This window comes from Dendrobates tinctorius, unplaced genomic scaffold (assembly GCF_039654945.1).
Source record: "Dendrobates tinctorius isolate UK_male_01 unplaced genomic scaffold, ASM3965494v1 ptg000079l, whole genome shotgun sequence".
Lineage (NCBI taxonomy): Eukaryota > Metazoa > Chordata > Amphibia > Anura > Dendrobatidae > Dendrobates > Dendrobates tinctorius.
The window spans coordinates 29054443-29067755 of record NW_027361747.1 but is presented as its reverse complement, the minus strand read 5'-3'; the positions used below and the strand labels follow the sequence as shown (position 1 = coordinate 29067755).

At 44.5% G+C, this 13313-nt stretch overlaps 1 protein-coding gene across 8 annotated transcripts in view; it reads left to right on the top strand.

Annotated features, from left to right (window-relative positions):
* Positions 1–13313, top strand: part of FGL1 (fibrinogen like 1) — a 170934-nt gene that overhangs the window by 73465 nt on the left and 84156 nt on the right. For all 8 annotated transcript variants that reach the window (XM_073583647.1, XM_073583646.1, XM_073583651.1 and 5 more), the window contains one exon: positions 9828–9903. In XM_073583647.1, coding sequence (XP_073439748.1) covers positions 9838–9903 — 66 coding nt within the window. In that variant the 5' untranslated portion in view covers positions 9828–9837. The remainder of the gene's footprint in view (positions 1–9827; positions 9904–13313) is intronic.

The following is a 13313-nucleotide window of genomic DNA, read 5'->3' as shown; positions in this document are numbered from 1 at the left end:
CAGATCAAGAAGGAAAGGGTAAGCTGGTAGTATTAGGAGCTGTGCCGGAGTCCTTGAAGTGTCCGGTACGCTATTTTCAGTTTTATAATGGCGTTCGGCTTTGCCAGGGGGGCCGTTATTGTGTTATGCTGACGGTTCCTTTTTATCAAAGTTTCAGTTTATTACTGTGTTTAGGAAGGGTTTGATATTGTTGGGTTTGGATGGCTCCCGGTTTGCATCTCATTCTTTTTGGATTGGTGTGGCAACGGAAGCAGCAGTTTGTGGTTTAGGTCCTGAGGTAGTGCAGCGGATTGGGAGATTGGATTCAAGGTGCACAAGGAGTTATGTTAAGCCTCAGGGAGCTGGGGCGGTTCTGTACAATTGATAGGGTGTTGTGGTTGTTCGTTGGTGGGAAGGAATTGTGGTGTAAGTTGTTTGAGTTTTTATTGTACGTTTTGACCCCTTGTTGATTTGGATCTTGGGCCAGTCGTATGTCCACTGGGGAGCGCAGCATGTGGTTGTGCGGTGTGAGACGAGGCAGCTCAGTTTTTACAGGAACATGGCAGTGATCAGGTGGCTTGGTTTTAGGGGGATGGATTGGAGCAGGGTTCTGTAGGAGGTGCATAGCAGCACCAGGCTTGATAGGCCACCTGATATTTTAGTATTACACATTGGAGGTAATGACCTGGGGGTTCGCCCTTTTCGGGAACTAGTAAAAGACATTAACCCCTTTCTGCCATCTGACGTACTATCCCGTCCATGGGACCCGAGCCCCTATGTCCATGGACGGGATAATACGTCTAGCGCGATCAGCAGCGCTCACGGGGGGAGCGCCGCTGATCACGGCCGGGTGTCAGCTGATTATCACACGGACACGGACCGCCCCCGACACGTTATCCCCTGGCACACTGCGATCAAACACGATCGCAGTGTGCCAGGGGTTTAGGGAAACATCGGCGGGGGGGGCTCTCTCCATGCTTCTCTGAGACCCCCCGCAGCAGCGCAGTGTGCAGCGTTGCTGCGGGGGCCTCCTTCCCTGCAGGTCCCCGGATCCAATATGGCGGCGGGGACCTTCGGGGGCCTGCAGGGAGGCGGCTTCCTCATGCCTGCAAAGCACCGGCATGAGGAAATATCAGGATCCTGTCAGCGCCGGCGGACTGCCGCAGCTGAACAGGGTAACTCACCCAGACTCAGGGAAAGTTCAGACAACAGGACCTGCGACACTGAAAGTAGTTAGCAGTACAAGGACCTACGATCATGTGACCACAGGGGGCATGGCTTAGCGTCCTGCTGCAGGAGAAGGCTGTAGGGTTCTATTACAGGAATCCTGGAGTAAAGACTAGGGAAACTCGGGTCAGACAAATGGGGGTCATACATGGAGAGGGCGGCGCGGTACCAGAGGGACAAGCAGAGAATAGTCAAAACGTACGCAATGAATCATGCACAGAGATAGCAATGCAGTACAAGGGAGGCAGTCAGAGAGTAGTCAGGTCCAAGACAAAAGAGTCATACACGGAGATAGCAGAGCAGTACAAAAGGAACAGGCAGAACTCGTAACAGGGACAGAACCGGATCATCAAAACCAAGCAAGCATAAAGTGTCACAGTCACAAAGCACACTAGGGTGTTGTGAGTTCATTTTCCCCTTCACCATTGAGGTCTGATGAACTCCCTCTTCTGGTGAAGGAAGGTAGTGAGACTGATTACCAAGCACCTGGGCAGGATAATGATGACTGGTTGATGGGAATTACTGACTGAGTCACCAGTCTGATTCCTGCTCCTCAAAAGCTAAGTTTTCTGCTCTACTTTTTGCATTTGTGTTTTGGTTTTGTTTTGCATTGTTTTCCTTGATTTCTGCCATTCCCTGCTGGGGTGAGCTGAATTCCTTTTTGCTCTGTCTTCAGAAAATACCTGAGTACTGATATAGTCTTTTTGAAGCCTAGCGTCTAAAGGGCTTTTTTCCCTATCAGCTGTTGGCTCTTGTTTTGATAGGGTTTTGGCGGATTTCAGACAGCAGCTTTTCTATCCTGTCCTATCTAGTTAGCTTGGGCCCCATTATTTGCTCAGCCTATCTTTCTATCTGTGTAAGTGTTTTTTTTCATCTTGCCTCACCGTCATTATATGTTGGGGCTGCCTATTGCTTTGGGGTCTGCTCTGGGGCAGTTTAGATTTCCCTTTCTGTCTTTAGGCTATGTAGTTCTCCGGCTGTGATCGAGGGGTCTAGGGCACCGTAGGAACCCCCCATGGCTACTGCTAGTTGTTGTTGATAGGTTCAGGGGTCTGCAATCCGATAGCTGCCAACTTCTCTGGTTTTCTGGACTTAGCTAGTATTTCTGTTTTTGCCTCCTACGGTGACTCATTCATAACACTAGGGTCACACACTTGGCCAAGGGTCTGAGTATAAGCGACAAGGAGTGAGCCCACAATGAGGTTATAAAAAGCCTCCCAGAATCTCAGAGTGAGGCCGTCCAGATTAACCTCTGAACTACCTGATCACACAAACTCAGCAGATCATGACAGGAAGCCTCCAGCAGTGCCTGTGTCAGATCGCTGATCTGTTATTGTCACATGACAGTGATGTCCCCCCTGGGACAGTATAATAATGTTAAAAAAAAAAAAAAAGTGTAAAAATAATTTATAAAAAATCGCAAAATAAATTAAAAAAAATATTCCCTAATAAATTCTTGTTTTTTTGAAAAAAACAAAACAATAAAAGTACACATATTTAGTATCGCCGCGTCCGTAACGACCCACCGTATAAAACTGTCCCATTAGTTAACCCCTTTAGTGAACCCCTTAAAAAATAAAAATAAAAAACAAAGCAAAAAATAATGCTTTATTATCATAATGGCGATACGAAACGTATGCTGGCACAATTGGTATGTCGCTGGATAGCGACATTAGGTACCATGAGTCCATCCGGGCTGAACGAGCAATTAAGCTTTGCGCCATTTCTGTAGCGATCTTTGTAATTTTTTGATATCCCTTTTTTATTCCCTGTTCTTGGATTTTAATCTTGTGTGTTTGTTTGTTTATATTTTATTAGCTGTTTCTGCTCATTATTCCATCATTGTCTGATGTCTTGAGTGTCTCATCAAGGTCCTGAGAAATGAGGTTGAATAAAGAAATAAAGAAGATCAGAGTCGTGTGTACATCATACAGAAAGCATTTGTGTCTTATGATTGGTAGATTTGTGCAATTTTTTATTAATTTTTAACAGTATTTTTGTCATTGGAAATATTTTTCACTTTATTTTATATACTTTGTTTTTTGTAATTTTGCATATATTGCACGTATTATTACACATTGTTTATAATATAATATATGTATTTAATATAATATTAATTTTCTATACTGTTTTGCTTATTTAGCACGTCTTATCACATTACCCTTATTGGTATCATATTTACACTTATATCATATATTCTAGTATACATCTAGTTGTAAGACACTTTGCCCTTCTTTCTGCCCTCATTTAAGATGGCGCTTTCCAGCGTGTGCGCATGCCTAGTGCAGCAGGGTCCCGTGGTGTATTTCCTCCCGGCTTCCTGTAATGACGCAGTGGATAATGACATCACGAGGGATTTCCCTCCTCCCGCGGGTCACGTGAGCGGCTTTGGGAGATGCATGATACGGGCCTGCGACGCGGTACGCATGCGCCGTTAATGGCGCTGATTATACCCAGCTGACATGTGGATATAAAAGACACCCTGATATCACACACAGGCACTGCCCCCCGAGGAAGCCCACGCGAAACGCGCGTCGGGGCTGCTCCAGGACGTACGCTGGCAGTTTGAATATGGGAATATGGGTGTAGATTGTGAGCCTTCACGGGCAAGGTCCTCTCTCCTCCTGTACCAGTTATGACTTGTATTGTTTAACATTATTGTACTTGTTTTTATTATGTATACCCCTCCTTACATGTAAAGCGCCATGGAATAAATGGCGCTATAACAATAAAGACATGCTTGTCTCTATTGGTAGTGCTTCTCCATTTGGGACACAGATCTCTGTAATGGCTATTTAATGATACTGTAGAACACTCTGAACTGTTCCTTTTGTTTGCACTTTATATGCACTAAGCACTTTCTGACACATTTTTTGTGCAAATCTTTAGTGAGGCTTGCTTTTCTTTGCCCATACTGTTACAACAGCGGTTTTTGTCCTTGTTCATGCATGAGCTGTTGGATAATGCTTTCTCTATTCTGAGTCTGTATATTATGTGGTAAATAAAATTTTGATGTTTTTGGACTTTTTACTCCGTGATTTTGTGTAGAATTCAAAAAGTGCAATAATGCGCTATCAAAATACGGCTATAAATAACCATGGTACCACTGAAAACGTCATCTTGTCCCACAAAAAACGAGCCACCATACAGTGTCATCAGTGAAAAAATAAAAAAGTTATAGCTCGCAGAATAAAGCGATGCAAAAATAATTATTTTTTATATAAAATTGTTTTCATTGCATAAAAGCGCCAAAACATAAAAAAAGACTTAAATGAGGTATCGCTGTAACTGTACTGACCCGAAGAATAAAACCGCCTTATCAATTTTACCACACGCGAAATGGTGTTAAAGCATCCCCCAAAAAGAAATTCTTGAAATGCTGGCTTTTGTTCATTCTGCGTCCCAAAAATCGGAATAAAAAGCGATCAAAAAATGTCACGTGCCTGAAAATGGTACCAATAGAAACGTCAACTCGTCCCGCAAAAAATAAGACCTCACATTACTTGGTGGGTCAAAATATGGAAAAATTATAGCTCTTAAAATGTGGTGATGCAAAAACTATTTTTACAATAAAAAGCGTCTTTTAGCGTGCGACAGCTGCCAAACATAAAAACCCACCAATCACCCCCTTAGGGAAAAATAATAAAATTAAGAAAAGAATATTTCCATTTTCCCATTAGGGTTAGGGCTAGGGTTACGGCTGATATTAGGGTTAGGAGTGTGTTTGGATTAGGGTTGGAGTTAGAATTGAGGGGTTTCCACTGTTTGGGCACATCAGATGCTCTCCAAATGCAACATGGCGTCTGATCTCAATTCCAGCCAATTCTGCGTTGAAAAAGTCAAATGGTGCTCCTTCCAAGCTCTGCTATGCGCCCAAACAGTGTTTTACCCCCACATATGGGGTATCAGCCTACTCAGGACAAATTGCAAAACAACTTTTGGGGTCCAATTTCTCCTGTTACCCTTAGGAAAATAAAAAATTGGGGGCAAAAATATAATTTTTGTGGAAAGAAAATGATTTTTTTATTTTCACACCTGGGCGTTATAAACTTCTGTGAAGCACTTGGGGGTTCAAAGTGCTCACCACACATCTAGATAAGTTCCGTGGGGGGTCTAGTTTCCAAAATGGGGTCACTTGTGGGGAGTTTCAACAGTTTAGGCACATCAGGGGCTCTCCAAAGGCAACATGACACCCGCAGACCATTCCATCAAAGTTTGCATTCCAAAACGTCACTACTTCCCTTCCGAGCCACGACGTGTGCCCATACAGTAGTTTTATCCCACATATGGGGTATCAGCGTACTCAGGACAAATTGGACAACAACTTTTGGGGTCCAATTTCTCCTGTTACCCTAGGGAAAATAAAACAAATGAAACAAATTGGGTACTAAAAGATCATGTTTGTGGAAAAAATGATTTTTTTTATTTTCATGCCCGGGCGTTATAAACTTCTGTGAAGCCCTTAGGGGTTCAAAGTGCTCACCACACATCTAGATAAGTTCCTTGGGGGGTCTAGTTTCCAAAATGGGGTCACTTGTGGGGGGTTTCCACTGTTAAGGCACATCAGGGGCTCTCCAAACGTGACATGGTGTCCGATCTGAATTCCAGCCAATTTTGCAGTGAAAAAGTCACAGCGCTCCTTCCCTTCTGAGCTCTGCCATGCGCCGAAACAGTGGTTCCCCCCACATATCAGGTATCGGCGTACTCAGAAGAAATTGCACAATAACTTTTGTAGTCCAATTTCTCCTGTTACCCTTGGTAAAATAAAAAAAATTGGACCTGAAGTAATTTTTTTGTGAAAAAAAGTTTAATGTTCATTTTTTTTTTTAAACATTCAAAAAATTCCTGTGAAGCACCTGAAGGGTTAATAAACTTCTTGAATGTGGTTTTGAGCACCTTGAGGGGTGCGGTTTTTAGAATGGTGTCACTTTAGAGTATTTTCTATCATATAGACCCCTCAAAGTGGCTTCAAATATGATGTGGTCCGTAAAAATAAAATGGTGTTGCAAAAATGAGAAATCGCTGGTTAACTTTTAACCCTTATAACTTCCTAACAAAATTGTCTCTCTGACCCTTGCTCTTGCCCACCAGGCTGACCCTGCGTTCAGGTGGCGTCTTCATGACTCATTGCTGCTGAGGGGGGAGGTGGTTGATAAGGTTTCCTCGGAGCTGGAGGGCTACTTTCAAATAAACGATAATGGGGAGGTCTCTGATGAGACCCTTTGGTCTGCTCACAAAGTGGTGGTTAGGGGGGTTCTCCTACAACAAGCTTCATATTTAAAGAAAAAAAGAGAAGCCAGTAGATAGGCTCTGCTCTCCCGTTTACATTATTTAGATGCTATTAATAAGGCTGCACATACGCCCTCCGTCTCTGAGGAGATCTCCCGAATTAGATTTAAATTAAGGGAAAATTTCCTTTACAAATATGCATACAATATGAGGAAACTTAAAACTAACTTATATGCTACCGGGGACAGGGCGGGAGCGCTTCTAGCTCGCAGAGTTCGTAAACGGGAGGTCAGCTCACGAATTGACCACATATTGAATGAGCAAGGTAGAGCCCTTAGGAACCCACGGGACATAGTGCAAGCCTTTGCTCAATATTACACTGCCCTCTATAATTTAAAAAATGATGCCTACACCCCTCACCCTGACCAAACATCTATTGATGCATACTTAGATTCTGTTAATTTGCCATGTATTACCATTGACCAATTAAATTATTTAAACGCCCCCTTCGCGGCTGCAGAAATTCAGCAGGCGATTAAACAGACTAAACTTCATAAAGCCCCAGGCCCGGATGGCTTAACGAATGATTATTATAGGACCTTTTCTCAGCAATTAACACCATATCTACAGCGTCTGTTCACACACTGGAGAGACGCTGGTACTGTGATGGCCCCTAATTTAGAGGCCACTATTTCCACTATACCAAAACCGGGGAAATCACTCACACATCCCGGAGATTTCAGACCCATTGCTTTGTTAAATTCAGATGTCAAACTGTTTACTAAAATCATAGCATCTAGACTCAAACTAATTATACCGACTATAGTGTCACCAGATCAGGTGGGCTTTGTTGCAGGACGGGAGACGAAGGATGGCATACGACGTATGTTGAATTTGATTAAAATATCTGAGCTGTCTGGCCAACCCACTGCATTCCTGTCACTTGATGCTGAAAAAGCTTTTGACAGGGTGCACTGGGGATATTTAAGAGCAGTCCTGAAGAAATTTGGACTGTCGGGCCTTATATTATCCGCAATCTGTGCCATGTACTCGACCCCCTGCGCCAGGGTTTTGACGTCTGGCTTCTTGTCCGGCCCGTTCCAGATCACGAACGGTACGAGACAGGGGTGCCCGCTCTCGCCTGTTATTTTTGCGCTGTGCATGGAGCCGCTTGCCGAGCGCATTAGAATGTCGGCGGGCATTTCTGGGATTAGGGTTGGACAGGTGGAGCACAAAGTCGGTCTATACGCCGATGATGTCATTCTATCCTGTGTAAATTTAGAATCTTCGTTTTCTGCGATTATTTGTGAACTTGGGGAATTTAGCAAGGTCTCATACTATAAACTGAACCCCACAAAATCCCTGTTGTTTCCGGTGGCGGTTCCTTGTGCGGCAAAGACAAGGCTGGAGGCCATTTTTCCGTTTAAGTGGATGAGAGAGGGTATTCCATATTTGGGCATTACACTGACTGGTTCTGAGCAGATTGTGGATAGGAACTTTACTAATTTGGAAATACAGCTTAAGAAACAATTGGAGCAACTTCATGCTGTCCAGACCTCCTGGATTGCAAGGATCAATGCCTTTAAGATGATTGTCCTACCTAAAATATTGTACCTACTCCGGTGCATACCAATGATAATCCCTAAAAAAAGAATTCTAAGATTACAAACTATGGCATATAGTTATATTTGGTCATAGAAAAAGTCTAGGATCTCCAGGGCCCTAATGTATTTCCCGTATAAAAAAGGGGGACTGGGGGTACCAAACTTGTTAAAGTATCATAAAGCCGCTATAATGACGGGACTGAGAGACTGGTGGCAAGCGGACAGAGACCATAAATGGCTTCATATAGAAAACTATTATGCTACCGCCAGGTCTACCCGATATATTTTGGAGGCTGAAGCTATTAAAACTACTAAATATTCCCCACTTTTGCCAACTATGAAAGCTGCGCTACATCATTGGAGGACAGTGGTCCCATCTCTTATTAAACTATCACGCCACTCCATATCGTTAAAGGCCCTTGAGATGCATATTCCATACCTTAATCTTCAGTCATGGGTTGCTGCCAGAATTGTAAGTCTGGGAGACCTGGTGGGGAGCGGTGGGTTAATTCCGTTTGACCAACTGGCTGCTGAGTTTCCGGCCACCCGGAGGTGTTTTTACCAATACCTACAAATACGTCATATGTTGCATAATTCACCGGACTCGTTTTTTTTCAATTCACAACTAAATAACACAGTTAACGGTTATTTTCTGCTGCCTGATTCTGGCCCAAGAGGTATCTCATTATTATATAGAGCCCTGAATGACCCGCCGGATAATACAAAACTGCCCTATATGATCAGGTGGGAGCGGGATCTGGGTTTTCTCTCCGAACCTGTTGACTGGGAGGAAGGATTGTGTGAAGTTGTACGGGTCTCTTCATGTGTGAACCATCTGGAGCAGTTGAAATAGACGCACCTGAGATGGTACCAGTTCCCGGTCCGAACGGCACATTTTGGAGCTGGTGGGTCTGGTGAATGCTGGAGAGGGTGTGGGATGAGGGGTACTCTTGAGCATACTTGGTGGTCCTGTCCGGTGCTCCAGCCTTGGTGGAGGGGTGTTGATTTATTGATCTCACAAGTCTTGGGTATCCAGATGACTCTGACCCCAAGCCAGGCCATTTTACACATTGGCCTGAATGAAATTCCTCATATTCTTAGAGGTACGCTGTCACATATTTTGATAGCTGCTAGAGTGTTGACAGCGGCTAGATGGAAAGATCCCACCCCCCCAGAGGTTGCAGGACTAATTGATAGAATTAACACTCACTGCCAGCTTGAACTAGCACTAGCTCACTCGATGACCGCAATAATAAAAAGACAGAACATTTGGCACCCCTGGATACATAGTAGACACTCCACGGTTGCCCCGCTCCAGCCTGCTTAGCCGTATATAATTAAGATGCCGGATATTAAATATTGGATGTTGTTTGTTTTCTTTCCTTTTTGGAATATATTACTGTACTGCAGAACACTGAGACTTATTATGTGTACTTGCTGTTACACATAGTTCTATCGATGCCACTAATGCCTCCCCTCCCCCCTCCCCCCCCCCTTCCTTTCCTGTTTTTCATTTGTCGGTCCCCACTTTCTGCTCCTTATTTTCTCCTCTCGTTCCCCTAGTTTCATATATATGGTGGTTGTAACTATGGTTGTCATTGTTTTGACTTGTTTTCTTGTTCAACCTCAATAAAAATAATTGAGAAAAAAAAAAAAATGAATGCATTTAGCTATATAGATTCTAGTTTTCTAACAAATGTGTACAAATAATGTAACTTTCGCAGTAAAATAACACTGATGTGATATTATGTTACCAATATACTGAATAGTGTTGTGTTATCTTCCTAGATTTGTCACAATGGAGAATTCCTGTTTCACGTATAAAATTGTATCTATCATCACACTCCTTGTTCTTCCAACAATGGTAAGTTGCACAGGGAGGCATGGTGGACATTGGGAAGACTTCAATTCTTTAGCATCTAAGACCCTTAATGGAAAAATATAACACTTCATTAATAAGGAAACACTGATCATCTCTCTGTTCTCCAATATCCAACAATATATAGCTGGTACAAAATACTTTACCTTCAATGCTTTTTTATATTCTATAGAAAAAGCCCAAACTCCATATAATTCTCTAATACATATACAGTAAGTAAATTTAAAAATCCATCACCGTTCTCATCAAGGTGAAATCAGTCCAATTATCAAAGCTGGAGAGAGGGGTGCACACCGCAACAGGTGCAAACATCTTGTCCTTATTGCAGTGTCTCTAACGAATACGGCTGAAAAGGAGCCTTCATCACCTCGGCTAAGTAGACTGATTTCACTTTGGTGAGAACGGTGATGGATTTCTTTTCATTACTTTTATGTATTGGAGAATGATCTTCAGTTGTAATGCTGATCATTAAAGGACCATACAGTGAAACATATTCCAATGATAGGAATGTTTGGAAACACGTTACTCAGCATTTTTGCTCCCTGTTTTTTACAATAAATAGAAAAACTTCCATCAATCAGAACTTTTAGTTTTCAAGCTCATACATCATAATAGTTTCTGAAAAAAAAAGTTAATGCTTAAAGAGGTTATCCACTACTTTAATATTCATGGCCTATCCTTAGGATAGTTCATTAATGTCTGATCAGTGGAAGGGCGACACCCTTCACTTCTAACAATAAGCTGTTCCTGGTGTTGGAGTTGCTCAGTTACGGAGGTGCACAGTGCCGCTGTGTTGATGGAATAGGGGGTAGTATGCAGTTCCCGGCTGCGATCACTATAGTCTACAGAGCTGCACTGTGGTCCTCCATAACTGAGCAGCTCAGGCCGCCAATACCAGGAGGAGCTGATCGCCAGGGGTATCAGGTGTTGCATCCTCACCATTCAGATATTGATGACCTACCCAAGCATAGGTCATCAATGTTAAAGCAGGGAACAACTTCCTTAAGGATATATTCCAGTTGCAAAAAGTTGTCACCTATCCTCAGGAAAAATAATAGCTTCTAGATCAGTGATGTTTGACCACTGAGAACTCCATTGATTGCAAAAACGGGGCACTTCTCCCTCTCTCCTGTGAATAGAACAGAAGTGCCCCTGCTGTTCGATTCATAAAGGGAGTTCAGCACTTAGCTGCCCTATAGGGAATGAAAGGCTCAGAAGCTGAGCATAAGTACAGTTAATCATAGGAGAGAAAAGTGTGCTGTTCTGGCAATCATTGGGGTCTCAGCAGTAGGACCCCCGTCTATCTCTAACGTATCACCTATTCCGTATATAAGTGATAACCTTTTATAACTATAATACTTGTTTACAAATTTCCTTGTCACGTTAATATTTTTTATTTCAATGTGATATTTTTATCACTTTTTATTTAACCCCTCTCTGACATCAGACGTACTATTCCGTCCATGCGACCTGGGCCTGTCTGACCCTGGACGGAATAGTATGTCATGTCCTTTAATGTGACACTGCAACCGAAGTTGCTGTGATCACATTAAAATTCTGCCGCCATCTTACCTCAGGGAAGATGGTGTCAGCATCCCGGGGGGTTTCCCCACCCACCCGCACTCATCATCGCTATGATTGGCTGTTTAATTCTGAACAGCCAATCGCAGCCTCTCTCATTGTTTCAGGCTGAAACAGTGATGTCACCGCCTATGATCGAGTACCGATGTTCTTGATCTTAGGTTGGTGCCTGGCAACGCCAGGCATTGGTGAAAACCTCTCAGTTTGGCACGATCGAGGATCACATTGGTCGTGCCAATTGCAGGGCACAGCCGCGATTGTTACTGCACCGGGACCTTCCTAGGATCGGTGCTGTAAGAGCACCAATCCTAGGCCGGTGCCTAGGAAAGGCCTACCGTGGCATGCAGCTGCTGATAGGTGTGAACGATGTAATCGTTGATTGCGCCAATCACAGGACACAGCCGCGGTGTGGCTGTGCTGTGCCCTGCCGGTGACCTGCCTAGGATCGTAGCTGTGAGCTCCGATCCTAGGCTGGTGCCCAGCAACACCAGCGTCACCAGGGCCAGCTCTGGTGGGATTGATGTGATCATCGATCCCACCAATGACAGATTGCTCTGTGACCTGTCTTTCACCTGTCTCTGACCTGTTTGTGACTACTCTGCAGGTCCTCACATTAGCTGAGGACACCTGCAGAGCGGTCACACTGCTAGATCTCCTGCTGTGCTGGGTTTTGTGGTGCCACAGAAGCAGTGACACCACAATCCCTGCTGAAGACAGAAGAAAGGAGAGACTACAAGAGTAAGTGTTCTGATGCCTGATCCCTGCCTGATCTCTCTTCATCCCCCCTTCCCTTTCCCCCTCTTTTTATCCCCACCACCCTCCCTTTGCCTCCGTGTGCACATTTAGCAGCCGCCGAGCGTTGATTCGTGACGCAGTTCACTGATCAACACTCATGCTCGCTTTTCTTTATTACCCCCCTTTGCGCCACCTCCGTGTGCATATCCAGCAGTCGCCGAACTTTGATAAGAGACGCAGTTCACTTATCAGAGCTCGTGCCTGCTTTCTCCATTTGTCAGGGGAAACCGCCAGGTGAGCACTCACCAATGGTTGCAGCGGTACTGACAATGTTGGCAAGGAGCCTCTGAAGGCCTGTGACAGCAGCTCTCACTGCGTACGAGAGCTGGGTGAAGTGGCAGCAGTACAACAGGGCTGGGGTAAGCAGAGCGCAAGGTAGTGAGTGCGCTGACAGGACCTGCGACATGTGACCATGGGTCAAAGGGGATGGAGGCGGGGCCTAGTGCGCTGCTGCTGGAGATGACTGCGGGACGCTACAGAAACCCCGGGGCAGAGGAGGGGGGAAAGGGTACCACTGGACACCAGGGAAATGACGGCGCACAAGGGACGAGCGTAATCCAAGACGAGTCGAGGTCAGTAAATCGAGTAAGGCAAATGCAGTACACTAGGAGCAGGCCAACGGGAATAGTCAGGGACGTAGCAGAAGTCAGAAAGCCGGAGAAGCAGATCCACAGTACAGAATCAGAAGGCAAAATCACAACGGGGGACAAAACCAGGTCAGAACCACACAAGCAAGCTAGAACACAGGCACAGGCACACAGGGGTCGGCACACTCAGCCAAGGGCAAAAGTATAACCATAAGGAGGCTATAAAAAGCCTCAGAGAAGCCAAAAGGAGACTATCCGGATTAACCCTAAACACTCCAAACAGAATATAGCCAGCAGACAATGACACCATTTTTTTCTTTTCACCCCCCTTGCACCACCGCCGTGCGCACATCCAGCAGCCGCCGATCTTTTATAAGTAAAACAGTTCATATATCAGAGCTCGTGCCTGCTGTTTTACACTTTTCTTTTCAC